We start from the raw sequence: 27436 nt of genomic DNA on the forward strand, positions 1-27436 counted from the left end.
GCTCGCTCGCACTTCGTTGACGGGGCTGCTGGCAGGTTGATGAAAGTTGTTGAAGTACGGGGCATGCATTGACGACGGATTGTAAAACAACATGGACACACTTGCACAAACTACACACACTCACACACATGGATGGGCAAACGGAACAACTGGGGCGTTTAACGGCTATGAAGGATTTCACATGGGGAGTTTTCTTGAGCTGTTTTCATCATCTTTTACTTCTCCACCTTTTATTTCTCTCTTCTTCCTCTCACCCCTTTCTCTTCATTTGCCATTTGCGGAATCCGTGGCAACCTAGACGGAGGATGGAACGGTTGGGTATGGTGGAATGAAGCCTCTCGGCACTTTGGCAGTCGACAGAACAGCAGCAGCGCCGGTCTCGGCAGCTCGACGGCGCGATTTGGCCAACTGCATCAGGTAGGTAATACTATGCTACTTAATTATTGGATCGTTGGTAGGGACATGGGGGAGGGAGAACGTCGTCGGGCTCCCTCCATGTTGGCACACAAGGCAGCCAACCGGAAAGATTTATACAGTATGATACATGTACAGAAGCTGTTTGGTACCCATAGGAATATCACCATCGCCAGTAGAAGTAGGTGTTCGTTAGCTTTGCCGGCCACTACCTACTTTGTACAGGATAGGTCTAAACCAAAAGAGCATCTCCCTACATAATAGAGGCAGCGCGATTGATGAGAGACATGGATTGCATCAGCCAACCGGCAGCATCTCAGACCACCAGACGCAGCACCAGATGCAGCGTGCCGGCTAGTCCTATCACGGGTCACCACGTACAAAGGAAGAGGTTGCGTGCTACGAGCTGCGGTGCAGACGATGGTTGATGCACGTTCCTGAAAAGTTTGATCTAATGTTACCAGGTAGAGTGTGTAAGGCGTGAGAATGTGGTCTCAGACTCACGACACGATTCACACCAGGAACAACTTGAACTTCAATGGTTGTCGTCTGAATGTCTCGGTACCTCAGCTGATGCTATCGATTGCCATCCCAATGCTGAAGCTGAGGCCCCGCATCAACCAAAAGTGGACCTGATAGGCACTAAAGCTCCCCGAGGCTTAGCAGGACCCGGAAGGGACGAAGTAGCTGTACCTCGAATTGGCAGCGGGCCATCAGTGACGTTTTTGTCTCGGGAACGCTTCACACAATCGAAGCTTCCGGGTTCGTGTCTGCCTACAACTTCCATCGTACCTCTACTGTATGCATCTTCGATCCTAAACTGCTGCCTCGTGTTTCCCAATTCAATCCTTCTGCATAAAGCATCGGCTTGCGACCAGATACTCCGCCCTACTCCTCTCTCCCCCTCCAACTCGCTCTCTAAACCGATACCGACTGTACCTGAATCCTTGCGATGCCCCCCGCAGCTACCTGGCTGGTAAGTCGACGTTCATTTCAGTCCCTCATCTGATGATGATGAACCCCGCCAGCTTCGGTGACGCAAACCGCGAGAAGCTGAGTTGAGAGCTGACCTGAACGATGTTTGTTACGGCCCACAGACCAAGCTCAAGGTCCAGCTGAAGCTCGCCATCGCGCGCCTGCGCATGGTGCAGCAGCGGGACGAGCAGCTGGGCAAGACGCAGCGCCGGGCCATGGCGCAGCTGCTCGAGGCCGGCAAGGTCGACTCGGCCACGATCCGCGTCGAGAACATCATCCGCGCCGACATCACGAGCGAGCTGCACGAGCTGCTGGAGCTCTACTGCGAGCTGCTGCTCGCGCGGGCCGGGCTGATGGAGGGCCCCGTGTGCGACCCGGGGCTGGAGGAGGCCATCAAGAGCATCCTGTACGCAGCGCCCAAGACGGAGATTAAGGAGCTCATGGCGGTGCGGACGCTGCTGGCGGAAAAGTACGGCAAGGAGTTTGTGCTGGCGGCCATGGACAATGCGGACGGCAAGGTGAACGAGAAAGTGGTCAAGAAGCTGAGCGTGGAGGCGCCGCGGAAGGAGCTGGTGCAGGGGTACCTGGAGGAGATTGCCAAGGCGTACGGCGTCGATTGGCCCAAGAGGGAGAGGGTGGTATCTTCGCCGCCACCCCCGGATTTGATAGATGGCGAGGACTTTGGAGACGAGGACGGCGGCGACGATCCATCGGGAGGACAGGCACAGAAGAACGCCTCCGGCAGAGCGCTGACGGCGGCAGAGAGGAAGCTCTCGCTGCCTGAAGAGCAGTTGGACCGGGCCACGCCGCCGAGCGCGAGGCTGGGGGAGCCCAAGAGCCCGCTGATGGTGACACCACCGCGGATGACGACGGACAATGTCCACCCCAAGGTGATGATGGGGTCTGTGGAGCTGACGAGCAAGAAGAACGAGGCGGAGGAAGCAAAGAAGAAGAGGGAGCCAGAAGGATCAATACCGGATATTGGGGATCTGGAGAGGAGATTTGCGGCGTTGAAGAAGAGGTGAGGGATGAAGAGGCGACATGCGGTACTACGTGGCGTGACGATGGTTTCGAGCAGGGAAGTACTTCGAGAGCTGTGGCGATCATTATTCTCAACCAGAAGCCGAGCGAAATTGCATTCAAGGGCACATTGTTATGCTTGTGTGCGTGTGCTTGCATGCTTTAACGCCACGAACCGGGACTCCTACTGCTACTACCTCCCGGCTTGCCGTACCTTTTGACACGGCTCCCAAGTCGCATCTTGTACTACCTCACCTTACCTCAACCATGGCACCTGATTCCGTGCCGTCCTTGTTCTGCTATGCCTCATTGGTGGCTATTTGGACGCTGCTTTTGTCCGGCAGTCCCTCTCGAAACGGGCACAGAGAAAGGGTCCCCGAATGCCAGCGGGCGTCCGGCCAAATTTCCTGCATTGATCTTTTTCAATTCTTTCTCCGTGTGTGTACGCGGGGCGTGCCAAATCCTCCTCCTTACCTACCTAGAATCAATAAAATATGCCGGGCTACTGCTCGGCCTGCCTTGTCATGCTGCTGCTCCGGCCGCGAATCCGACCAGTCACGGGAGACTGGCTGTTGTTACACAGCATAAGTAAGGTATGTGCCCTCTTTGGCTGGGCCTTGTACCTAGTAGTATTTAGAGTGCCCGGTCTTTGTCGTGCGTGCTCCCGTCCGGTTCCTTTTCCCTCTTCCCTTTTCCCTCTTTCTCTTTCTCTGTTTGTTTTTGCTGTGGTTGGTATTGTCATCTCTCGGTGTCATCGGTCTCGGTCTGTATGTGTTTCTTTCTTTGAACAAGCAGATTGATGGTATTCTCAGGGTGTTGAGCTGAGCTGGTGTTTTGTTTTGCTTCTCCTTCAATCGGTGATGCATTGATTCACTGCTGAGCTTATTGCCTCTTGGTTCCAAGTACTTCTTGCTCCTGACGTTGCTGGAGTGGTACCTCCTCCTTGCCCATCAATACGATCTGTCAGCTGTTCATCAGTTTCTCGGTCTGCCAGCTGGCTGCCTCCGTCCTCCCCTGAGAGAAAGTACACCAGCTGCAGGTTTGCTCCTGCCAGCTGCCAGCCGCCAGCCGTCGCCATGCCGCCTCACGTGCTCGTGCGAGCGGCTCATAGCAAAGAGCAGGAGCAGGAGACCCTTCCTGCTCCTCTCCTCTCCTTCTTCTTCTGCCTCGCCTTCCTCGTCTTGGTCTCACACCTCGCCAACTATCTCGAGGCCTACAAACGGAGACTCGTAAAGTTTCTTCTTCTCCCCCTAGAGACTCCGCCAGACCATCACGACGGGCCTGGAGATGACGAGCAGCTTTATTGTCATTTCTCGGAGAAAGACTTTGATCGCGTCCTCCCCGTCCATCGATTCCACTACGCTCCTCGCACGGGTGACAATCCATTTGCCGACATGTCTGCGTCGCAATACGCCCTAGACAGCGATAAACGCATCCTCTACCATGCCCAAGTCACTCTGGGATGTAACGGCCTGCGAGACCTCTTCAGCCTAGGGTTCATGCGCCAGGACACTCTAGAGAGGAGAATCAACGCCGCCGGCAAGAAGATTATCCTGAACAGCATTGTCTCTGTCAGTGCCGTCTGGCTTCGCGAGAAGATCTGCCGTGCCTACTCTGCCCCTACCATGGTGCTGCCCTCACTCAAGGAGCTCTGTCTCTTCCTCGACGGAAAAGGCTGCTCGCGAGACATGTGCTGCCAGATCTTCTACGAGGCCTTCCAGAAGGCTGACCCGAACCACGCCGACAAGATCGCGCTGCCTGTCGGCAGTATCGTCTTGACCAGTTTCCGTGCTGTCGTCGACCACCTATACGATCATTGGCAGCAGTGGCTTCTGGAAGCTGCAGGCCCAAAGCAAACTCCAGAAAAGAAGGTTCCTGCCATTGAAACCTCGGGCCATTTTCCTGCCCCGAAGGAGGTTCAGCAAAAGGCCAAGGACGGAAAGCTGCCCTATCCCGCCTACAACCACGAGCTTGTCCGGATGTCCGCGGATGAGTATAATCTTCGTCTTCAGGCAGGCCTTGAACAGCTTCACAAGGACCAGGAACCGCCCCCCAGCCATCGCAATGGCAGTGTCTTTCATGGAAACAGGGCACCGATTGGACACTGCCCCCCCTATGATATCGGACGCGCCAGCTCTTGGGGCTCTCAGCCCGACCAGTCCGAAAGATGCGTCACTCGACTCCAAGACTGCGTGTGCAAATCTTGCCACGTCAAAGGTTGGCTTTCTCGTATACCCAAAGGGGGAGCTGAAGACCAAGACTTAAATACCGGTACCCTAGGTCACCCAGTCAACGAGAATGAAAACCTGGCCATGACCGCGAAGCGAGCGGCCTTGCTGGCCAAGATTGACCGGCTCACCAAGCGTCACCGCGATCCTTTCTTCTCCGAAACCGACTCTGAGGACGAGAGAACACAGGATCCGGAGCCGCTCGTATTCGGACCCAAGCTACCGCAAGTGTCACATCCAGTGGAAAAGGAGGATAACGATGGCAACTCTGATCTAATCATATTCTCTGGCAGCTCTAGTGCTCATGAGATTGAAGCTGCTTATCCCAACGATAATGCCGGCATACTTGATGTTGACCCTGCGTTGGAAGTGGCAAGTCACGTCGAGTGTCGTCTATCAGCTTAGGAAGATGTAAGACCTCGTGCCACCTCTTTCTACTCCCCCCAAGAGAGACTTGCTAACAACTGTGGATATTTGCAATAGGAACATGACGGCAATGGAGGAAAAGAAAGTAAGGGTGCGGAGAGTGCATTTTCGTGCGATCTGATCTGTTTTGATAAGGATGGCATTGGAGTGGGCGAAGTTGATCATTTCTTGGCAGATGTTGAAGTTTCTCCTGCGGGAGGAGATCAGAGTCCGGCTACAGCACCGGAAGTCGAAGGCGGGTCTCACAATGAAGAGAGACTGGGCGAGGAGCCCGACATGGAAGTCTCTCTGCTCGACGGCTCTCCACAGAAGGGCAACATACAAAGCCTTCCATCAGGGCTCACGGCGGATATTCAGATTGGTTGCATCAAGCCGATGCGCAGGGATCCCCCGTACGGCCCTGTCGTCCATGACTTGTTTTATGCCCGGGACAACGTCTGGGTCCAGCAAGTGAAGCGCTCCACTGCTCTTGAGATGTGGGATGTCACTGAAAACTCGGACTCGAAGGATGGCGACCAGCCTTCGACATGACTACGCGCAGCGAGTCTTTCTTGCAAGCGTCGTGGGCGATAAGGACTGCTATACATGATGGCGATGAAAATGATGATGTTCTCCTTGAGTTGATGAATTGGGTCCGTGGTTCGCTTTCATTATTGATGGAATGGAGAATATTGATTTTGCAGGAATTGCTTGATCTATAAAAAGGTACTCTCTCGGATCGGGGAAAAGGAAAGTAGACCTGGATACAGATCAGCGAAGCTGAATAAGATACAGTCTACTTAACGCTGTGACGCTTTTCATGATGATGTATGCATTGATCAGTTCGCACTGAGGACGTTGATGAAAGTCGCGTACAAGCAACGTATTGAGGTAGTAAATTAGTAGTATTGCAACGATGGTAATAACTGTCTTTCCAGCGCTTCAATGCGCAATTTCCGAGACGCCCAAAACGCCAGTGCTATATGCATCCTTTCAACAAAAGCTGGTAAACGCAAATGAATGCGTGCGCTGTAGGATGGCAATATGACAATAAGAAAACAGAAGAACAATTCCAAGCAAATGTTCCCTTCACAAACTCCGGCCCAGAAAGGCGAGATATACAAGTGATGTACAATCGGCAACTGCTGCGTTCCCCCTGGGCTGGTTCTCCGTGAGAATACCAAAAGGCGCGACAAATGCGACGCCGAGGAGCCAAAAGAGCAGGGGGAAATGACGGGTCCCCCGCTTCGCCTCGTTCCGGACGATTACTCCAGCTTATCCAGATGCTCCAACCGCGTCAAGACGACCTGCTTGCTCGTCTCCTCAATCTCGCCGGCGAGAAAGACCTCGTCGAGGATGGCGTAGACCTTGTAAAAGTTGAAGACGAGGTCGAGCTCGCAGACGTTGCCGAAGAAGGCGTCGAGGACCTCGACGAAGAAGTGGATGGCCTCGAGAAACGCGAGCTCGTTGTCGTTTGTGTCGACGCAGGCGCAGAAGAAGAGGCCGGCGTAGCGGCGGTAGACGATCTTGTTGTTGCGGAACTCGACGAAGTTGGACTGGTACTTTTGGTCGCGGGGGGCGACGAGGCGGTGGACCTCGCCCTTGAGCTTGATCTTTTCGTCGTCGCTGTAGGGGGCGTACCATTTCGCGAGGCGGGTTTTGCCCCTGGAGAGCGGGTAGGAGAAGTGGTCAGCTTTGGTTACTTGATTGCTGGTCGCGATTTGGGATTTGGCGCGCTTGCGCTTTTGCGCTTGGGGGTGGGATTGGGAACTCACTGTCTGTTTTGGATGAGGATAAAGGAGAGCATGGTTGCGATTTGGGCAGAAGCGCGTGCGATTCGTTGGTGTGGGCTGCTTTGGGGAGGAGAGCTGGTTGTGGAATAAAAGGGTCAAGCTGGTGATGAATAATTGGGCTTAGGTTGGTGTTGTTGGTTGGAGGAGTGCTTTCAGGGCAGCTTAGGTAGAGCGTTACAGCGCGTCCGTTAATTAGCTGAATCGCGGGGCCGGAGGGCACGGATGGTGATGGACGGACGGGGCCGAAAGGCGGGACTTGAAAGAATGGCAGAGGATAGGAATGACGGTCTTTATTGGATTGAAATGCAGATATCTAGCGTTCTACTGAGAAAAGAATTGAAGCTGCGACTTTCTCATGACATTGAAAGGATTAACCCCTTGACAGAAAGTGAGCCCCATGCTGTTTGTACAGCCAGCTCTTGTGCTTATTGATGACAATCAGTGCCTCGGATTGCTGGGGTCTAGATGGATTGTACAGAAGGGCATCTACAGACTCCAATTGCCTCGTGAGAACCAAGGGTTGCAAATACTAGGTATATGGGCAACAACGGATTCCCTCAGCCTCAATGCCGTATATAAGGCAACATGCATGATGGATGGTTGACATCAAAACCATGGCCCTCAGGCCAAGTCCGTCAGACGACCTCGAGCCGTTGCGCTACTCTAGCGCCACAGCGCCCATTGTAGCGCTCCGACTCCACTGTATTCAACTTGAAGCCTCATTCGATCCGGCCTCCGATCCGGCCTTCGACCTCTTTCCCTTCTTGCCTGGCGAGACGTCAACTCCCTCCCTGCGTGGGAAAGAAGCATGACCTGATCTCCATCTGTGGACCTGTCTCGACTTCAACATCCCCGTCCCTCGGATCTCCATCAATTCTTCTTCAAGCTTCTCGTGAGATTCGCTATTCGGCACCATATTTTCTCTCCGCCTTTTTCTTATCTCTCCTACTCTTGCTAGAGCTCGGGATCCAATTGAAAGCCCCAGACAGACGATGCTGGAGAAGACAATCTGATCAAGACTCCGCCCTGACGACCTGTAACGGCCTTGTCAGATCAACAGGCACTCTCACACCTCTTCGTTTTCCCGAGAGACTTCCGGTCCTCTTTTCGGTCTGCCACGGGTTGGGTCTCATCGAGAGGCACCTAGCAATAGCTCAAAATCGGTCCAGAGGCCTTCACTCAAGGATAATGTGGTTACTGAAGCCTCTCTACACCTCACGGCAATGGCAAAGCTCCTACGCAGGCTCGTCACCTCGATTTGGGGCGATTGCGGCCCCAAGGACCTTTGGCAGCGCATTCTCAAAGACTTCATAGCCTGTGTCATTGCAACCACTATTGCTATCCTCCCCCAGATCCGGAGCTGGTCATCCTACCTGGCACCAATGGTCATTGCCTTCTCACACCCAGGACAACGAATGGGCGTTGTCATTGAGAACATCATACTGATCATTCTCGGCTCGGGCATAGGCCTATCGTGGAATATACTGGGTTTATATCTGGCGAGCTTGGTCTATGACACCAACAAGGCCGGTGCTTTTACGATTCGGGCCTTTTTCTATCTGGCATGTACTCTACTTCATGGTTATCTGAGGTCTTCCAGCCCTCGCTTGTTCCTGTTTGTCTTGGCCCTGATTCTGCCCGCCGTCACCGTGCTCAATGTGCCCACCGTGGCCACGCCCACCCTGTACACGACAATCTATGTGCCGATCCTCATTGGCGCCGGCGTCATTCTCTTCGTCAACGTCACCATATTCCCAGAGTTTTCGGGCAGCTACCTGGGCACTTCTACCATCAGTGCTCTATCAGAAGTGGCCGACACGCTTGAACGAGCCACCCACTGGTTTGTCACCCCCGGAGGCGATCGTGTCGAATCCAAAGACATTGGAAGCCTCCTGGGCATTCCCGTGACTCAAGATCAGGGCATCAAACGACAGCAGCCCCAGAGGAAGTACATTCAGCAGCTCATTGTTCCCTACTGGCACAAACTACGTGCTGTTCTCCCAAATCCCTTTCCCTCAGCCAAGTCTAGGGCCGGAGCAGCCAAGCCGCCGCTGCATGCGACTACACTGGCGTTTCTGACGGAGAGGAAGCCCCCTATTCGGACGAAGCTGGCCGCATGCAAAAAGGCTCAGAATGAGGTCAATTTCGAGATTTCCATCTCACCCCTTGCCCCAGCTGACATGAAGCCTATCAGTGTTGATCTCATGAGCCGTCTGTCTCAGAGCGTCATAACACTCATTGGCGCTTGTGAGAACAAGTTCATCGTCCTCGATGAAGAGGACATGGAAGACAGCGGCTTATCAACAGAAGATGACGATGGCTGGCTAACGCCCAAGTGTTTGACTGCTCTGGATATTGCCAACCCATCCTCCAGTGTCCCAGAAGCGAACATCAACCTCAACCTCAGTTCTGGTACGACGTCCAGATCCCGAGCCGAGACTCCTGTTGGCCACTCCAGCAGGGTCGATTATATCAAGCTGAATAGGCAGATTCGGCTGAGCAGCGCCAAGCTCCTAGAGTCAATTGTCACGCGAATACGAGCCCCTGTCCAACAATTCCAGGTCTCTACAAACGAAGCAGTGCTTGTGCTCATAGCTTGTTTGGCGTATTGCTACGATGTTCCCACTCTCCCCTCTGGCGCCCCTACACCTCGAGGCATCCGATTGGAGGAGATTGACCTGCGGATTGACATCTTTACCGATGCCTTAGCATCGTTTGATGATCAATGCACCGAACAACTGAAGCTGATCGCCATGCAAGAGACGGGCAAGTCACTCGACTTCATGCCGCGTATGGAATCCTTTCTCATCTCGTCGTTCCTTCTGGCCTTCCGCCAGTCTTCGACACACATCCTCAAAATGCTTCGTCATGCTCGCCAGTTGGTAGAACAGAGACAGCGTCGCCATGATAAGACACGCATTTGGATGCCTCAATACTCGAGTCTTCGCTGGTGGCTTCGCACCACTGGCGAGCTTGATTCAATGGTTCTCCCTGAAGGCGCGAGAAAAGCTGCTCGCCGTGGAGATTTGGCTGGGGACAACCCGCCGAAGCCTGAATCGAAAGATCCTGTCGGCGTTCTTGATAGTGAAGAGCAGCCGAGGGGGAGAGCATCTGATGAAGAAGCAGGCTCTGCAGCTGTCTCTCGGGCCCCGGGGGGTTTGAGAAAGAGAAATACAAGCCGCCGAAGGCAAAAGCAGGAAAAAGAGAAGCGCCTACAGTCCAGGCGAACTGACGGAGGAAGAGAGTACCCTAACAATTGGATCCTGAAGCTTCGAGGAAAAGTGGCAGATGTTTTCGAATGGGCTCAAGACTCTGACGATCTCTTCTACGCTCTGAAGCTGTCTTTTGCCGTATTCCTTGTAAGCTGGCCAGCATTTGTACCGTCGTGGAACGCTTGGTATGCGAGTGTTCACGGTAGCTGGGCGCCACTCCAGTTGATATTCATATTTGAAGTAGCTATTGGCACGTCCGTGGTGGCCTTTATTATACGGCTTGTCGGGTTAGTCCTCGGTTGCACAGCTGGATATGTCTCGTTCGTCATTGCAGGGGGCAGTAGGGCCATTACCGTCGTGGTCCTTGCCTTTACACTGTTGCCTGCTGCATATTTCCATGTTGCAACGAAATACGTCAAGGCTGGTGCGGCAGCCATTATCTCGATGAATGTCGTTGCCATAGGTACACTTCCCCTTCCCTTCAGTTCCCTATTCTATCCCACAACCAGAGATATCTGACCAGATGTGAACAGCTTCTGAGAATGTCAACACGGAACAGCCACAGCAGGTTTACTATCAGCGCCTCATAGCGTTCTTGGTTGGAGGCGTTACAGCGGCGTTCGTCGAAATCGCGATTTACCCCGTGCGTGCAAGAGATCGATTGGTGGAATCCTTGTCTGCCTGTGTGCAGCACATCCAGAGCATGCAGGGCGCCATGGCCGTGGGCGTTGATGGACCCAAAGTTCTCGATGTCCGCTCTCCAAAGCTGCACCGCAGTTTCGATCGATGGCGGGACAAAGCGCAAGCCTCACTTGCAGCAGCCGAGACCTTTTTGCCCTTTTGCGCATCTGAACCGCGGCTGAAAGGCAGCTTTCAGAAGCTCGAGCCTATATATACCGAGATCGTGTACGTACTCCATCAGATCATCGATCGGATGGACAACGTCGTGCAACTCCGAAGGGCTTATGGCTCCTCTGTACTGGAGACTCTCAACCCACAAGCTTACATGTATCGGCGGAGCATGGCGGCCAGCTGCACCCTGATGTTGTTCTCCGTCAATGAGGCCTTGACAACCCGGCTCCCACTCCCACAATTCATTCCCTCAGCTCGTGTAGCGCATCTTCGGCTTATTCATCGGGTCCGGGAGATTATCACGTCGCAAGCCTCGACCTCGGCTCCGGTAACGCCAACTGTGAGCCATGCCAGTCATTACAGCAGCACGAGCGAGTGGGATGATCAGGCGAACGAGAAGATTGCCCGCTTAATCACTAAGCACAATTTTCTCTCTTGGAATGCCAGCGCTGCTGGCCACATGGAGATCATTGAATACCTCGAAGAGCTGGTTGAGCTGGTCAAAATGCTCGTGGGAGTCAATGCATTCCGTTCAGGCATGCTGGAGAAGCCCAACTATACGCGCTATGTGCAGATGAAAGACCCTCGACCAGAATCCTTGACCACGGCTTACTCACATGCATCTGGCAGCTCATCGACGGCGCACCAAAGCAGTGTTGCCATACAGGAAGAGCCGGAAGAGATGCAAGAGTCTGCGCTGGGCCGATTCGATTCGACTGCTGTTCCCCCAGAGCTTTCGTACCAGAGATCGCGGAGATATACGGACACTCGACCCAGTCGTAGAAAACCGAGTATATATGAAGGCGATGCCGAGGAAGTGCCCATCAGCTTGCGGAGAGTCAACTCTCGACTTTGGCAAGGCAATGAGGCTGCCCGAAGGGGTTCGCAGTCGATTCCCGGCATGCGATGATTTCTTGCTTATAAGAATGCTGGGCATCTGTACATAAAAGATCAGATATGATGTGATTTGACAGTTACAAACACCTCGAATTTTGGGACTCCGATTTTGACACAAGTCTGAAAACGTGATACTACAATTAATCAAGCGTCTGCTGGTCCAATAAGGTGGATGGGAGCAGCACCATGCGAGCTATAAAATAGAGACCCTATAGAAAAACGAACCAAAGCATGAAACATAAAATTTGAGAAAAAATGGTGACAAAGGAAGCTGGTAAGACAAGACAAGTTCAGATGATGTTGAGACTCGTGTGTTGCGCCAGCCTCGTGCCGTTGAGCATAGCGCGCGTCTTCTTGGGCCTCTGCTGAAACCGTCGAAAGGCCTCCTGGACGTGTCTCGGCTCGATTGGCGAACGGCCTTCGCTGGGCGGGTCGAAGAGGCCCTGCTGGTGCTTGCGCTTCTTGCTCGTTCCATTGTCGCCCGTGGAGGCACCCGTCTGGGCGCGCCAGATGTCCTCCTGCTCCTTGACCTTGAGGGCGACCTCGGTCAGTGTCTGGACCATCTCGAAGGTGAGAAAGCCGAGGATGTCGACAATATCGTCCGACGGCTTGCTGTCCGTCACGACGCCGAAGCCGGCCCACTCGCGGAAGCGCTTGCCCTTGCGCCAGGTGAAGGACGCCTGGCGGTATTCGGACCACGTCACGTACTCCTCTCTGGTCATGGCCTTTGTGCGCTCGTCGGCCTTGCGCAGACGCTGGAGCGTGATGTAGTTCATCTCCTCCTCTTCTTCGTCCTCCTCGTCGTCGCGCTCGGGGACCTCGACGGAGTAGAAGGACGAGGGGTCCCAGGGGAGGCCGACCTTGGCCTTTTTGTTCTTCTTGGCGGCTTCATCTACGGGGCCTCCTGGGACGACGCCGCCGACGGCGTCATCGCCAGCAGCGATGTCTGCGTCTGCGCCCTTGTCGTCTGAGTCCTTGACGTTCTTTCGTACGTCCTTCCAGGAGAGGAATGTGCGAAGGCGAGAGACTTTGGCGTGATCATGGCGGATCTGGAAGATGAGGTCGTTTGTGCTGATAGATTTTGAGCCGCGCCGGGCGGCAAGTTCAGTGCAGTTGCGCAGCTGTTGGAGGGAGACAGAAGTGTCAGAAATTCTATTCTAAGGGTTGACCATTGAAAGGCGCAATGATGGTAGTGAGAAGGCGAAACTTACCAGTTCGATGACCTGCTGGCGGACGATGTCCTCTATAATACCGGTGGTTTCGACGGATGGCTCAGCGGTTTCGCCAGAGACGTACATCATCTGTCGGAAAGAGTCAATGGTTATGGCGCGTCGGGAGAGGCGAGACATGTATCCGGCTTTCATTCGATATCTTTGGCCACACAGGAAGACGTGTTGATCCGAGTTCATGACTGGGGAAGGGCAAGGCCAAGGCGCCCTGGGTAGGACGTTGGAAGCGAAAATAGGTGAAGGATCAGGTGAAGGATTATGAGGTGTGTAGAATACATGAAGGGCAAAATCTCAATTGAGTTGTGAAGCTCATAGACAAATCCCAGATTGCCTGAATGCCTTGCCACTTGGCAGCAGTGCGATGAAGCTGGGGGCTGGCGATGCCAGGTGTTGGGGGGTGGGGAACTCTCCATGAGGATCGTGATGTAAGTGTAGGATCTGGGGCTGGTAGAAGACGTGAAAGAGCCGAGATATCAATTGAGCGCTGTGTATAAGAGGAGAACAATGGGGATGTTCGAACCTCGAGATCAGTCATCAGGCTCACTGAGCTGCAGACTCATGAGAGGAGGAAGTGTAAGACGATGTATTGTAAAGTCCTCGTGAACAGTAGATCAGGAAGTACCCTCGGGCTTCTGAGAAATCCATCGCTTTCTCGGGATGGACGAATCGGCCAAGGTAGAAAATGAAACCGGCAGTATCTTACCTGGCTAATCTCCTGCCGATATTTATACGTCTTGACGGTACTTGAGTCGGCCATCTTTGCGGCGTCTTATGTCCCACACGACCCAAGAAACAGATATCCTCCTCTTTCTTCAATAACCGGGCTTTCAGAGCCCTGGATGCCACAGCGGCGCGCGCGTCCAAGCCGCTTCCCGGTCTCCCTTTGACTTGCGACAAAGCCGTAGCCCCCCGCGAAAACCCCCTTCAAGCTGCTCCCCAAGGATGGCCGTTATATCGAGTAACGCAAGCGATTGAGTGTGCAAAATACGGATGTTCGAACGTAGTATATGGTGCAGTCTCGCGGGCGTATGGCGATACAAAAAGGACACCGAAAGCGTCCGCTTACAAGGGGGGTTTCCTTTGACTCCTTTGAACTCTCCCAGCACGAAACGTATACAAGCGAAGCGGAGAAGAAGCGATAATCACTGCAGTGATAAGTTCGAGCAAAAAATGATTCCAAGAAAACAGTATTATAGAGAATTTGAGCGAGCCGGGAGAAGAATGAAGAAATGATGAGAAGCGATTTTGATGGAGGAGGAGGAGGAAACAAAAGTTGGTGAGGCTTGAACGCGACACAGAAAGTCAGATGTCGTTAGCCGGACAGTAAAGTATGCTAAGCGCACCCCCTGAGGGAGCGCTGTCGGGTCGCTAGATGCACGCCTGCTTATCCGGAATCACGTGAGTCGTTCTATACAGCTTCAGAGACAGGACAGTAAGTTACAGTGTGTCACTGTTGAAGACATCAATGTTGCTTCGGATCGTGTCTTTTTACCATGTAAGCCATCATGCACTCTATGTCGATGCAGATCTGCTTCACTAAGCGTGGTGTTGTGGAAACGGAGGCTCTGATTGTATGCATGCAAACAAGTGTGGCTGCAGGCCGTACTAAAAAGCAAACATGGGTCAGACTCCGGGCATCCAGTCATGAGTGAAGGCAAAGAAGCTCCCTGACATATGCACAAATTTTCTCAGACATTTTACTTGTGTTGTATGCAGTTGGTTTATCCAAGGCCCCTCCATCCCTCGAATCCGTTCCCCCTGAAACTCCAGACAACCGCGTAGTGTCCAGCAAGCAGCTGCCACTCCTCAACCTCATCGAGTCCTTCAAGCCTATCAACCCTTTCTTTCTCATCCTCGTGGACCCATTTGCTCCATAAGCGGTCAATGGTCAACTGACGGGTGTTCTCATACCCTAACCGCTTCAACCGAGCTGCTTCCTCTCCTTCGTCTCTGCGTCGGTCGAGGCTAGGCATATGGATGTTCCTTGCCGCCAGGTTCGATATCATTGTCTCACTGAAGGGATCTCCCAGATGGATCGGCTCGTAGATGACAACAGCTACATTGGGTATCCGGGAAGAGAAATACTGCAGCACGCCATCCGACTCTTCTTGGGAGAGGTAGCAGAGGCAGCACTCTGATAAGACGAGAGTGGGAACGTCGGTACGGAGACTAGGCAAATTTTCGGTAGCCGTGGGCGACAAGCGGCGAATATCCAGTCCGTGGCAGAAGTACTGACCGTTGGAAGGCTGGCTCGACCAATCAATACCGCTATCTCCTGTTGAGCGGTTGGTCAAGATGCCGGCCAAGGGTGGCACTGCTTCGACCGTCTTGAGCTTCTTGGCGCTTGTTACCGGGAAGTCAATCTCATGGTAGATGAGCTGTGGATAGCCCTGTTGGCTAAAGAGCCGAAAAGGCCGAGTGTCGGTGCCGGCACCTAAGGACACGATCTGCTTCGTTTGCTCTTCACCTTGAGATCCCGCAAGAAACGAGTGCACCAGAGTATCTATGGCTGTTGTACGTGTGTATGTTCCTATAGTAGATGTGAGCCGTCATATCATCTCTGAGGACAGCGGTTGAGTAGAGAAGAGAGAGCACAAGTATCCTAAGCCACCTATACTTTCAAGAGGCTTTCAGGAGTAACAGGCGGGAGTAGACATCAGATACCCTCTGTTCAGTAAGACACGAACCTCGGTTAATGATGGGAAATCGTCTTGCTGGCGGGCCATCGAGAGCAGAGACAAAATACCGCGCATATGGGTCGCTCAGATAGCCCAAATCGACGGCGCTCAGCCTGGACACGGCGGCATCGGTATCTGTTCCCTGGATGATGGAATCGTGAGAAGCAGCGGCTTTGGAGCCGGGTTCAGAGCCTCCGCGTCCCCGGCCTCGGCCTCGGCCCCGACCGCCTCTGCCCCGGAGAGAGAGGAGATTGGGGATGGACGGTGCTGACATTGCTTGGATCGGTGCTTTACCGCATCTGGAGGCGGATCAGAGTGTGCCTTTGAAGGTTGGAGTTCTGTGATGATGATGATGCAATATCAACAAAGGGAAACAGAGATCTGGATATAAAGCGACGATAAATGGAATTGGGCATGTCAAGGGCACAAGTATCTCATCATGCTGAATTCCGTGCAAGGTACAAGCCGTCCGAAAGACCTGAGGGCTGGCGAACGACGCCCCACCTTCCGCTATGTCAAGAACTTGAAGCCGCGGGGCATCTGGCCAGCGCCTGCCGCGTGCTTAGCATTCAGGTACCAAAGGAAGGAAGGAGTCACGCAACGACATGTCGACAACGCCCTCTTTTGCTTTTTCTCAGTCTCTCATCTTCTCTTCCTCTCTCTCTCTCTTTTCTTTCCTCATCTTCTATCGATCCTCGCTTTCGACCAGTTACTGACTCTATATGACAGTCTGTCTACTGGTATCGTTGATGGTTTTTTTGTCCTTCTCGGATCTTGACGGGATATCCACTTACACAGGCAGCGCTTGCCCGAATCCCGAAACACGATAGACGCTGACTCGCGAAAGCTTCAATCGTCGAGACAGAAACTTCACATAGATACGAATCGTGGATCGATGCTGTACTGCTGGGGCGATGCAGCAGATGCTGGGCAAACAATGGTTCCAAGAAATGTCCACGAGAACAGCAATGGAACAGCACTGTGCCACATCCACACCACACTTGTTGCAAATGCACTCCTTATGCAAGCTACACGCAAGCATCGTCGTGGGCAAGTAATGTGATTCGCGTGCGTTGAAGAGAATCAACCCAGCCGCGCTACTTCGGGAAAGGGCTCTTCAAACGAGTTCCAGCTTGCTATCCCAAAGCAGAAATGGCCGAGAAGAGCAGCGAGAGCTTTTTGCCGCCTCTACTAATCGTTCGGGCTGACAAAGTGCAAACTAGACGGGTTTCCGCCCGGAGGAGGGCAGTGCTGCCTAGGCCGTTTGAGCTGGGGTGGCCCCTTCGCCTTCGACAACCCACCGAGAATCCTGCGCGTGTTTGCCTTATAAGCGTCTCGCCCTCCCACCATTTCATCCGCGCGGCTTGATGTTTCTTTAGCCTCGCTCAACTTGTATACACTCTTATCACATCTTTCTGCCTTTGGCACTCTGCAAAGCAATCAAAAGCTGGCCCTCGGGACACGCTTCTTTCATCGCAACCGCCACCTGCTTGGAAACTTCAGCTTCGCACGTAGCCCGAGCGATCCGTCGGGTCATCCGTCACCATGACTTGGACCGTCTTCCAAGATGGCGAACCTGCCGAGTTCCATATGCCCGCATGGGGCTGGCCTCTCGTGCTTCTCAACGCCATCATCCTGCTCCCCGTTTCTCTTCTTGTAAGGCTTCGCTTCTGCTAATGAGGTCGGTTACAATCTCGCTAATGCCAATTTATAGGTCAACTACACCCTGTTCCACATTTACCCTGTCTTCGCCATCATCGAGGATGAGAACCCTCCTGCCTACGAGCCCCTCGCCAATCCCGCCCATGATGAGGAGGCGACCGCTGGTTCTACCACCAAGCCTACTGATGGTGCCCCTCGGACAGTGACATCGTCCCTTCGCTCCATCAACCGTCTTCTCACCTCCTACGGTGGATTCCGAGCCAACTTCCGTGGATTCATGTGCGCTCTCACCCAGTCTGTGCTCATCAGCATCGTCGCCTCCATCTTCTCCTGGGGACCCGTCCGCCCCTTTGCCGAGCTGCTGGCCTCGCTGGTCATGGTTCAATTTGGAGCTGCCTGGGTTCACATTGTCATTTCGCAGCCCTCTCCTCGGAGGTTTTGGCGCCGCCTGCCTCCTTTCAAGCGCGCCTTTGATGCCACCTGGAAGGCCATCGTGCTCTACTGGGCTGCGACCCAAGTGCACCAGTGGGTTCCCCTCCTGCTTGCTGGCCTTATCGGCTTTGATGCCCCGACCATGGCCAACTTGGCGTCGGGCGGCGCCTCGGACTCCATTCGCGAGGGCGACATCTCTTATCTGATCAAGGCTACGGTCTACGTTCTCCTCAGCACACTGCTGTGGGTCGTCGTCATCGTTCCCGCCCGCGTTGTCGTCATCCGCATTCAGGCTTCGCTCCTCCCTGAGGACGAGGACCCCATCATTCCCTTTGACCGATCTTTCACTGGTAAGGTTGAGCCCGCAATTGTCGGCGGACTTGGCTACGCAACCATCAGCGACGCTTGGTCCACCTTCTCAAAGGCCGCTTGGCGACGAGTGGTCATCCTCTACGCCAAGGTCCTGGCCATCTTTGTGGCCGTGTCTATCCTGTCATGGGCCATTCTGCTTCCCACTTGCTTTGCCATTATTAAGGCTGGCACCAAGAGCAACTGATTGCTCGCTCATCGGCAAACCCATCTTTGAGCATAACGAATAATGCCCCACTGACGACTACTGCTGTTGATCCTACAGCTGAAGCCTCGTCGCCCGCCAGACTGGGAGATTGTATGAATAGCTCACAGAGTATCGATCCTCGTCATAAACAAGATTTTGTTTTATTGTATCTCATATATCTTAAAAGTCTTAAGTCTTTACTCTTTCATGCGTGACGTCTTTATATCATATATATCCCTCCCCGACCGCGTAACTCCGACTAGAATAATCCCTCCACCTGCACACGGCCCAATCTCTTTGCTCGCTCTTGTTCATTCCACCTCTGTCTTTTGTTTGCTCTTTCATCGCATTTCTGTGTTTAGGCTTTCCCTGTCCCCTTCCCCCCTTTTTCCATTCGACTACACAAGCCATCAAAGTCGTTAAAAAATCAGCATCCAACGATCATCATTCATCGCTCTTGAGCTCGCCACAATTCATGTGGCGCGCGAGACGCACATACTTCTCCTCCGTCTCCTCATCCCCCTCATCTTTCTCTCCTCCCCCCCTCCTCCTCTTTCTTTTTTCCTATTTTTCTTGTTTCCTTTTCTCTTTTTGTTTCTTTCCTTTCAGAATGCAGACAGGGGAGAGGATGATGCCGTAAGAGCAAAACATATGAAAAGATACAAGGCAAAGGAGGAAACCAAGAACGGATAGAGCCTTAACCAGCAAGTCAGCAGGGCATATGCATGGGCAAGAAGAGAAACATGAAAAAAAGAAGAAGAGGAAAAGGGAGGTATTCTGTAGAAAAGCGAGAGAGAGAGAGAGACGAGGAGGGAGCGGGGAGGGTATGGTGGTTCCAAAAAGTGTTGTAAAACCGCGTCTAGTGTACTCAAAACGCCGCCCAGAGAAAGCAAAAGCGCGCAGCAAATCTACGACTTATTGAAGAACCAACTACCGCGCTTGCTGCTGGTCGGAGTCCCGTCACCGCCTTGGATCGTGGGAGTCGCAGGAGCGTCGCCGCCGCCGCCACGGAGAGGCTTGGCAATTCGGCTGCCAGCATTGGTGAAACTGAAGCCGCCGCCGGCTCCGCCCAGGCCGCGGGTGCTGCCAGCTTTGGCAGCCTCCAGGCGCTCCTTGACGGAAGCAAGCTGGACCTCGAACCTAGGGAGAAGGAGTCTAGGTCAGCACCAAGCTTATTTGCTTTCACGTTTGTGTTATGTGTAGTATCGCGCCGACGACGGCTGAAGCCACGTCGTTGATGTACATCCATGGGCAGTGAAAGGGGTGAGGATTGGGGGGATACATACTTGTGATTGGCGGTAGCCATCTTCTCCTGGCTGTCTTGCAGCAGACTTTCGAGGCTCTGGATGCGCTCGTTTCTCGCAATCAGCTTGCGCTCTGCAATGGCAACCTCCTTCTTCAGGGAGGAGTTCTGCTCCACCAGCTGGCGCTGGACCTGGGTGAGCTGCTCCAGGTTGCGCTCCAAGAAGGCCATCTTCTTCTGCTGAGCGCGGTTGTTGGACGACCGCAGCACGTTGTTATACTGCTCGCGGGTCTCGTCGAGCGAAATCTCCAGCTCGACGACGCGCTCGCAGCGGTTCTGCAGGTCTCGCATGAGGCTCTTCTTCATCACGTCGAACTCGGCAATCTGCTGCTGAACAGTCTTGCCGTTGGCCATGGCACCGGCGCCGCCGGCCTTGACGCGCTGCTGAAGCTCCTCGATCAGAGTCTTCATCCTCGCGTTCTCCGAGGCCTTCTGGGCCAGATCGGCCTTGAGCTCTTCGACGAGTTGCACCTCGGACTTCTCGCGCTTGGCGTAGACGGCCTCCAGTCGTGCCTTGACTTCCTCGACGTCGGCTTCGCTCAGGTTGCGGGTCAGCACCTCTTCGTACTCTTGCTGCAGCGCCTCCAGCCTGGCTTCGAGCTCCTGTCTCCGCCGGGCATCCAAGTCGTTGGATGGCCCGCTGTACATGGACAGCTCTGCCTGCCTCACGATGCCCTGGGTCTCGACCATCTTTGCGCGGAGCGCCTTGAACTCGTCGGGTGCAATGTGGTCGCCAATTGTGCTCTGCTCGAGCAGGGCATCAATGTGCTTGATGGTCTCGGCAATAGACCTCTCGTTATCGCTGAACACATCGGTTCCAAGCTCGAAGCCGGCCATCATCTTGGCCATCTTCTCTGCCTTCTTCCTCTCCTTCTCATCGAGAGCTGCGCCCGTCTCCTTAGCGCTCATCTTGGCGTCAAGCAGCTGCTGCTTCATGTCGTCCAGCTCGGCAGTGAGCTCTGCGTTGGCCTCCTTGAGGGCATCCATGGTGATTTGGGCCTCCTTGCCCTCAAAGTTTAGCCTCTCTAGCTGCATCTTGAATTCGTTAACTTCAGTCGTAAGTCTCTCATTTTCTTTGCCCATCTTGGCGTCGTGCTCTTTCAAGTACGAAAGCTCCTCCTTGGTCTCGCGCAACAGCTTCTCGGCCGCCGAAGCCTGAGACTCCTTTTCCGCAATCTGATCCTGGAGCTCATTTTCGCGGCGGAGGAACTCTTCCCGCTCGTCCTTCTCCAGCGTTATGCTGGGAGTTCCGGCACGGTCAGAAGCAATGGGTGTCTCTGAGCGAGACTCTGTGAGCCGTGAAGGGGTCGACGGCCGCGGCGCTCTTGCTTCGGCCTTGGCGGCGGCAACCCCATCCCCGACGGGCTGAACCCACTTCTCCTTGGGCACAGACTCTCCAGATCGCCACAGCTGCACCTCGCCCTCGAGGTTCGAGATGTAACTTTCGAAGTTGGTGACCTGGCCCTGGACCTTCTTGAGCAGTGCCTTGAGCTCTGCAGGGCTGAGCTCGGCGTTGACCTTCGCCTTGTTCTTGATGGACTTCGCTCTGGTGCCGAACCTCAGAGTTCCCAGTGTCTCAGCGTCGTTGTAGCTACTTGGCGAGCAGTTGATGATGAGAGTGGTTCGACTGTTACCACCGAGCGATTCTTGAAGGATACGGGTCAACTTGGAGTCTCGGTAAGGAACGTAGTGTGATTTGCCGTCGGTCAGGGCGTTGATGACCATGCCCAAGGCGCTCAAACTTTTGTTGATCTTCTTGGCTTCCTCAAGCGTCTGGCCGCTGGCGCCAGTCTTGCCAACCTTTTCACTACCGGCCAAATCGACCAAGAACAGCTGACCGCTCTTGGCCGAACCGGACTCGATGTTCTTCTGGGTGATGGTGACGACGAAGATGGAGTGGGACCGCGACGACTCTGCGTTCATGTTGGTGGCAGAGACCATTCGGGCACTTCCTCCCCTCCTCATGACCTCGTACACCTCCTGGACGCTGGAGACGTAGATTTCCAAGAGACCCTTGACGTAGATTCCGCGGTTCTTCTCCTCGTGGATGGGGAGATTGTCATTCTGCGGAGCCAACAGATCACGAATCTTCTCCATGTAAATTTCCATGTAACTGACGCGGACGGTGTACTCGATGGTGCTGGGGCTTGACATGATGCTAGCAAAGATCTGCTCGACGATGCGGGGGATAACACCCCTCTGCTCGGGATCGTCAATGTTGCTTCCCATCATGGTGTATGATTTACCAGCACCAGTCTGGCCATAGGCAAAGACCGTGCCGTTGTAGCCATTGAGGATATCGTCGACGGTTGGGCGGATGGAGTAGTCGAAGATGTCTTGTTGTTTACATGACATGTCAAAGATTCGGTCAAACGTGAAGGTGCCCTGCGCCTCTTTGGACTATAAGAAAAACACGGCAACGGTCAGTAACAGATTCTCGCATTCTCCATGAGCTCAGCAAGCACGGGGGAGGGCGGAGGAAGAGGTCTATACATCAAGAGTACAAGTGTCTTCTGAGTCGAAGCGGACGATGGGCTTGCCGCCCGACTCGATTTCGACCCGGTTCTGAGGCCGGAACCGGGCGACGACCTTGATGCTGTTGTTGGACATGGCGGGCAGACGGTGTTGAAAATCCGAAGAGAAGCAGACGTTTGGTTGAGTCTCTGTTGAGACACGATATCTCGAAGGGAGGTTCCTCTCTCTTCACCCAAAAGGCGGGCTCCGATATCTCGCCCTACCGAGAGGAGGGCAAAACAAGAGAGAGGGGCGGAAGAGGAGAAACAAAGCCAAACAGACGGTCGATCCTAACCGAAGCTGCGAGAGATGAAGAAAGAAGACGAAACCCCACCGCAGGAACGGTTGCAAGGAGAAAGGGGGGAAACGGAAGGAAAGGAAACAGAAGAGAAGGAAAAGAAGATCCAAGAACGAAGCCGAGTGAGGTTCTAGGGATGCAAAAGGAACGGCGGTCTGGCAAGGGCTGGCGGGGGAGGGACCCCAAAAAGTTGAATCCAATGTTTTGGAGGTGACAAGCGCGCTAAAAGCAGCCGCCGCGTGGGTGGTGGGAAGGGCCCTGGAGGCTAGAGGCTAGAGGCCACCTTGAGGGGGAGGGGGGCTGGAGATCAGGCGCCTCTACCCGCTGAAGGAGGGGGGTTACAGCGCACTGGACACGCTGGACGTGCGCAGGTGGCACCCCCAAACAACTCCGAGTCCTGACTAGAGGGTTGAACTGGAGCTCGGGCTACTACTAAGTATTAGAGCTCTTCTGCTAGGTCAGCCACGAAAGCAGGCAGGCAGTTGTTGCACAACTGGGATAAAGGTAGTGATTCTAGTACAGCGTGCTGCATGAGTTTATTTTGGTCTGTGCTCTTCTGTTGTGTTTGGTTTCACTTGTCGAGTCTGTTCCGCTCTTCTGCTTGTCAAATGGCTTCCAGTCTCAGTGGAAGCAAAAATATCGCCGAGTCTCGCCACGCCAGGGGTAGGACTGGATTACTGCATATAGAGTACCCCGTACTATTCCATATTCTACCTATGTGCATATGCCTATGGAGGACTCCAACTTGCTTTCTAGAGTTGGCTCTCTTTTTTCGTCTTAGCGTGCCATGACAACAAGGTAGGATTCAATGCCATGAGGTGGTATTGTAGCGTCTCCTTGCTATGCTGGTTGTGGCGCAAGAATTGCAAATCCCCCGGCATCGGTAGATGGGATGCTGACGCCGGCAGTGGACTGGATGTTGGCTCAACAAACTCACCCCTCTAGGCCTGTGAGGGATAGACACTCACAGAGAGTTATTCAGTGCCCTCACTCATAGAGCACTCCTACAGTGACTGAATCATGTACAGGCGGCATCAGTTGTTACAAGTCGTTGGAAGTGGGCGAATTGCGATGCTGCTGACCCGATGGCAACGGCGGTGTATTAGTTGCCACCGAAGGCGGGACCGTGAACTGCATCATCATCAAATCAAGCATATAGCAAAGCCCAAAGTAGATAAGCCAAAACATCAAATCGATTCGCAGCTACTAAAATGCTACCTATCTGTTCGTCAGTCGGAGCCGTCTTCGTTCAGTGTGGTGGTGAAACCAAAGAACCGCCGCTGGTAATCCTACTGTAGGGAGAAGAAAAAAAGAGGAACAAGACGAAGAAGAAAAAGAAGAAAACAATATATAGACTCCTGTCCCTGGTATAGCCAGTTCAATCTCGTGCACCAAAACGCCTGCAATGATTCCATTCCGACGGTCTGCCGGATCCCTTTTTCGTGGACAGGGCACCAAGATGTTGCTGGCAATGTCCTGATTCCGCCTCAGTATCCTGAAGGGAAGAAGCGGCTCCTAAATGTCGCCTAAACACCTGCCTTCTCCAGATCTGCAGTTAACGTGGGTTCTTGTCTGTTTTTAGTCTTCCCAGCTCCTCTCAACGGTCTCTCGCACGCGCTTCGTATACTCCTTGCGGTTGTCCTTGTAGAGGTTCGAGGCTTCCACGTTGGCCGGCGAGCCGGTGTTGGGGTCGTTAAGTAGACTGCAGTAGAGTAGACGTCGTCAGCGAATGCACCATGTCGGTAAAGCATTGTCATCCAACCGCAAGGGCTCCATACCTCTGAATGCTAGTTAACACAGCAGCGACATCGTACGTAGGGCTCCATCGGTTCTGAAGAATGTCCAAGCACAGCTCGCCGGTGGCGTAGACGTTGGGGTGGAACATCTGGCTGATGAACTTGACCTGCGGCGGCTTGTTGGGATATTGCTCTTCGAATTGCATGACGAGTCGAAATGTTCCATCTTCAAACGGCGTGTCGGCTGGTCCTATGATGACGGCATTCCTGTGAAGCGAGGATGACGAGACATGGTCAGCATGCGAGGTCGCTCGAGTGGAGGCGTACGGGTGAGGGGCAAAACCAACCAGGTCATAACATTGTCGGGGATGGGAGAGGCTGAGACTCCGGCTGGAGGATCGGTCTGCATGCGCTGGAATATGGGTTAGGCACTGCAAGATAGAGAGAAGGGCGAAGATGTAGACAAACCTTGAAGTCGCGCATCAAACGACGTCGGGCAGCTGTTGACATGGTGATGGTCGAGCAACGGCCTTGGTGGGAATCGTACGAGGACCGACTTGGACGCGGCAGCAAGTTGTACGGGTCTCGGAGGTCTGGTATTTGTTGATCCGGAGTGATCGGTTGGCCGAATGTAGTTTGAACGTAGGAAGAGGTTCCAAGCTGGCAAAATAGGAGCAAAACAGGTCTTTTCTGGTGATCTTTGTCAAAGGTGCTGTGAAAGAAGTCGAGAGATCAAGTCGGAATCTGCTCACGAGCCAAGAAGAGTGATGGCCGCACTAGCAGCCAAACAGCAGCGTCTGATAGCCAGCCGGTACAGGCGAATCGGCGCCGGGGCACAGGCCAATAATGGGGCGAGAATTGGACAATTAGTCATGGTCATGTGATACCGCACCGGCATCGCGCGAAGGCGTGGCGGATAAGACATGTGGCGGCCATCAGGTGGAGCGACGCCACACGCTGGACGCGTTTGGGGTGATATGATTTGCCTAACAGAATCCCGTCTCAGTCTGTGCCGTAGCCTCGGCATGATGACGTGAGTCGTGATTAGGAAGCACAGAGAGAGAACTGAGATGTGCCTTGGATAGTCTATGTGAGGAAGATCTGGTCAAGACGACAGATACCAGAATCAAAACATTTACTCCAATATGCCATATGTAGTGCTCTAGTATTACTCTTGGGTAAATACTTTGTCACACAGCCTTCCCCGGCTCCTTCAACATCCCCGCAAAAAGCATCACAGGCCGCAATATCGGCTTAAACGGCTCGGCTGATTCTCCTCCCGCATCAAGCCGAAGCGTACCGAAACGGCCCAGACGCTCCTCTCCATTGCGCCTCTCCTGCCGGCAGTCTTTATAAAATACAATTACAGTCCATATGTTGCTTCTACTCTGAGCATCTCCTGCTTTGTTCCAGTGATACCCCTGACTGCAGATATTCTTCTTTCCTTTCTTTCTTCCGTCCGCCTCCTTCTCGTCACAATGCCCGAGGCTCAGCTCAGAACCGCCAGGCGGCTCGGCCAGTTGGCCAGCCATGTGAGAACGGCTCGCCACTTCTCGACCAGCGCCGCGATGAGGAAGGAGATTCAGGACGCTTACATTCTCAGTGCCGCCCGAACACCTACAGCAAAGGTATGTTATTCTGAACCGACTGGAACTCGTCACTCTTTTGAATTCGTTGCTAACACCGCTTTTCTGTCCAGTTCAACGGCTCCTTCACCACCGTTCCCGCTCCTCAGCTCGGCGCTACCGCCATCAAAGCTGCCCTCGAAAGATCAAAAGTCCCGGTAGAGAAGATCTCCGATGTGTACATGGGCAATGTTCTCGGAGGATCCATCGGTCAGGCTCCGGCCCGCCAGGCTGCCATCTTTGCCGGTCTTCCCACATCCGTCGAGGCCATCACCATTAACAAGGTGTGCGCTTCTGGTCTCAAGGCCGTCGCTTTTGCGGCGCAAAACATCCAGCTGGGTCTGGCCGAGGCTCAGATTGCCGGTGGCATGGAGAGCATGACCCGAGTACCTTACTATCTTCCCCGTGCGAGCGGTCTGCCTGCTTTCGGCAACGTGACCTTCGAGGACGGCTTGATAAAGGATGGTTTGACCGATGTTTACAACAAATTCCACATGGGCAACTGCGCCGAGAACACAGCCAAGGTCCACAACATCACGCGAGAGCAGCAGGATGAGTTCGCCATCCAGTCATATAAGAACGCGCAAAAGGCCTGGGCTGAGAAGGCATTTGCCGACGAGATCACCCCCGTGACCGTCAAGACCAAGAAGGGCGAGGTTGTCATCGAAACGGACGAGGGGTACCTCGACATCAAGGTCGAGAAGGTGCCTACCTTGAAGCCTGCGTTTGTCCGCGACGGAACGGGAACTGTGACCGCTGCCAACTCCTCCACGCTGAACGACGGTGCTAGCGCTCTGGTCTTGGGCAACAAGGCCATCGCACAGCAGTACGGATCCAGCTCTCGAGTCCTAGCTCGGATCGTCTCTCACGCCGACGCTGCTGTGGACCCCGTCGACTTCCCCGTTGCTCCCGCCAAGGCCATCCCCATTGCCCTGGAGCGCGCCGGCATCACCAAGGATCAGGTCGCCATTTGGGAAATCAACGAGGCTTTTGCGGGCGTTGTCCTGGCTAACAAGAAGATTCTCGGCATTGAGAACGCCCGCGTCAACCCTCTGGGAGGCGGTATTTCTCTCGGTCACGCCCTGGGCAGCTCCGGATCTCGAATCCTGACCACGCTGCTGCACCAGCTGAAGCCTGGTGAGTATGGTGTTGCGGCCATCTGCAACGGCGGCGGTGCTGCCACAGCCATGGTTGTGCAGCGCATCGAATCCGTATAATTCAAAAGGACGTGAAGGTGGAATGAAAGAAAGGCCCGTCAAGCCAGACCTGTATATATAGCGATTGGAGCAATATGTAGCTGCTTTAGAGTAGCTTTGCCATGTATTTTAGAGTAACGAAAATTGAAATGTCTGGAATATACTCACATGCTATGATGCCTAGTTTTCTTTCTGGTGATACGATCAACGAACAGTCTTTCTATGAAAGAATGAATCCAATCTTGGTTTACATAAATGAGGTAGGCAGAGTCGACAGTAAGAGGATCGAGTCGCCAGTCTGATAGCAGGCACGCGCCACACAATGCACCGCCACATCCAAGCTTACGCCACACCCGTCTTCAACACCAGCCTCACTCATCCAAACGCGACTTCTCATTCACTTCTCATTTT

The 27436-nt window shown here is 53.8% G+C and overlaps 10 protein-coding genes across 10 annotated transcripts; 5 read left to right on the forward strand and 5 right to left on the reverse strand.

Annotated features, from left to right (window-relative positions):
* Positions 1–1366: 1366 nt before the first annotated feature.
* On the forward strand, positions 1367–2439 carry BBK36DRAFT_1134004 (DUF292-domain-containing protein; the record flags this gene model as incomplete). Its single annotated transcript, XM_024892162.1, has 2 exons — positions 1367–1390; positions 1512–2439. The coding sequence occupies 2 exons, from the start codon at positions 1367–1369 to the stop codon at positions 2412–2414; spliced, it is 927 nt and encodes a 308-aa protein (XP_024753956.1). The 3' UTR covers positions 2415–2439.
* Positions 2440–3485: 1046 nt separating this feature from the next.
* On the forward strand, positions 3486–5594 carry BBK36DRAFT_1174988 (hypothetical protein; the record flags this gene model as incomplete). Its single annotated transcript, XM_024895943.1, has 2 exons — positions 3486–4877; positions 5121–5594. 2 exons carry the CDS (start codon positions 3486–3488, stop codon positions 5592–5594), a joined length of 1866 nt encoding a protein of 621 aa, XP_024753957.1.
* Positions 5595–6307: 713 nt separating this feature from the next.
* Positions 6308–6849, reverse strand: BBK36DRAFT_1108694 (adaptor protein complex AP-2 small subunit; the record flags this gene model as incomplete). Its single annotated transcript, XM_024889391.1, has 2 exons — positions 6308–6707; positions 6818–6849. 2 exons carry the CDS (start codon positions 6847–6849, stop codon positions 6308–6310), a joined length of 432 nt encoding a protein of 143 aa, XP_024753958.1.
* A 1199-nt stretch (positions 6850–8048) lies between these two features.
* BBK36DRAFT_1174993 (hypothetical protein) lies at positions 8049–11809 on the forward strand (the record flags this gene model as incomplete). The annotated part of the gene is made up of 4 exons (XM_024895944.1): positions 8049–9208; positions 9269–10510; positions 10581–11589; positions 11692–11809. Exons 1-4 carry the CDS (start codon positions 8059–8061, stop codon positions 11807–11809), a joined length of 3519 nt encoding a protein of 1172 aa, XP_024753959.1. The 5' UTR covers positions 8049–8058.
* A 277-nt stretch (positions 11810–12086) lies between these two features.
* On the reverse strand, positions 12087–13097 carry BBK36DRAFT_1107651 (RNA pol II transcription initiation factor IID, 18 kDa subunit; the record flags this gene model as incomplete). The annotated part of the gene is made up of 2 exons (XM_024889277.1): positions 12087–12917; positions 13008–13097. The coding sequence occupies 2 exons, from the start codon at positions 13095–13097 to the stop codon at positions 12087–12089; spliced, it is 921 nt and encodes a 306-aa protein (XP_024753960.1).
* A 1649-nt stretch (positions 13098–14746) lies between these two features.
* BBK36DRAFT_1109201 (S-adenosyl-L-methionine-dependent methyltransferase) lies at positions 14747–15977 on the reverse strand (the record flags this gene model as incomplete). Its single annotated transcript, XM_024889443.1, has 2 exons — positions 14747–15555; positions 15713–15977. The coding sequence occupies 2 exons, from the start codon at positions 15975–15977 to the stop codon at positions 14747–14749; spliced, it is 1074 nt and encodes a 357-aa protein (XP_024753961.1).
* Positions 15978–17248: 1271 nt separating this feature from the next.
* On the forward strand, positions 17249–18353 carry BBK36DRAFT_1108690 (hypothetical protein; the record flags this gene model as incomplete). The annotated part of the gene is made up of 2 exons (XM_024889389.1): positions 17249–17359; positions 17418–18353. 2 exons carry the CDS (start codon positions 17249–17251, stop codon positions 18351–18353), a joined length of 1047 nt encoding a protein of 348 aa, XP_024753962.1.
* An 885-nt stretch (positions 18354–19238) lies between these two features.
* BBK36DRAFT_1175023 (kinesin) lies at positions 19239–22266 on the reverse strand (the record flags this gene model as incomplete). The annotated part of the gene is made up of 3 exons (XM_024895946.1): positions 19239–19508; positions 19640–22056; positions 22150–22266. The coding sequence occupies 3 exons, from the start codon at positions 22264–22266 to the stop codon at positions 19262–19264; spliced, it is 2781 nt and encodes a 926-aa protein (XP_024753963.1). The 3' UTR covers positions 19239–19261.
* A 1780-nt stretch (positions 22267–24046) lies between these two features.
* Positions 24047–24714, reverse strand: BBK36DRAFT_1165156 (ubiquitin-conjugating enzyme; the record flags this gene model as incomplete). Its single annotated transcript, XM_024894748.1, has 4 exons — positions 24047–24170; positions 24247–24471; positions 24552–24616; positions 24673–24714. The coding sequence occupies 4 exons, from the start codon at positions 24712–24714 to the stop codon at positions 24047–24049; spliced, it is 456 nt and encodes a 151-aa protein (XP_024753964.1).
* A 968-nt stretch (positions 24715–25682) lies between these two features.
* BBK36DRAFT_1165157 (thiolase) lies at positions 25683–27046 on the forward strand (the record flags this gene model as incomplete). The annotated part of the gene is made up of 2 exons (XM_024894749.1): positions 25683–25832; positions 25904–27046. 2 exons carry the CDS (start codon positions 25683–25685, stop codon positions 27044–27046), a joined length of 1293 nt encoding a protein of 430 aa, XP_024753965.1.
* Positions 27047–27436: the final 390 nt, after the last annotated feature.

This window comes from Trichoderma citrinoviride (genome assembly GCF_003025115.1).
Source record: "Trichoderma citrinoviride strain TUCIM 6016 unplaced genomic scaffold BBK36scaffold_1, whole genome shotgun sequence".
Classification (NCBI taxonomy): domain Eukaryota; kingdom Fungi; phylum Ascomycota; class Sordariomycetes; order Hypocreales; family Hypocreaceae; genus Trichoderma; species Trichoderma citrinoviride.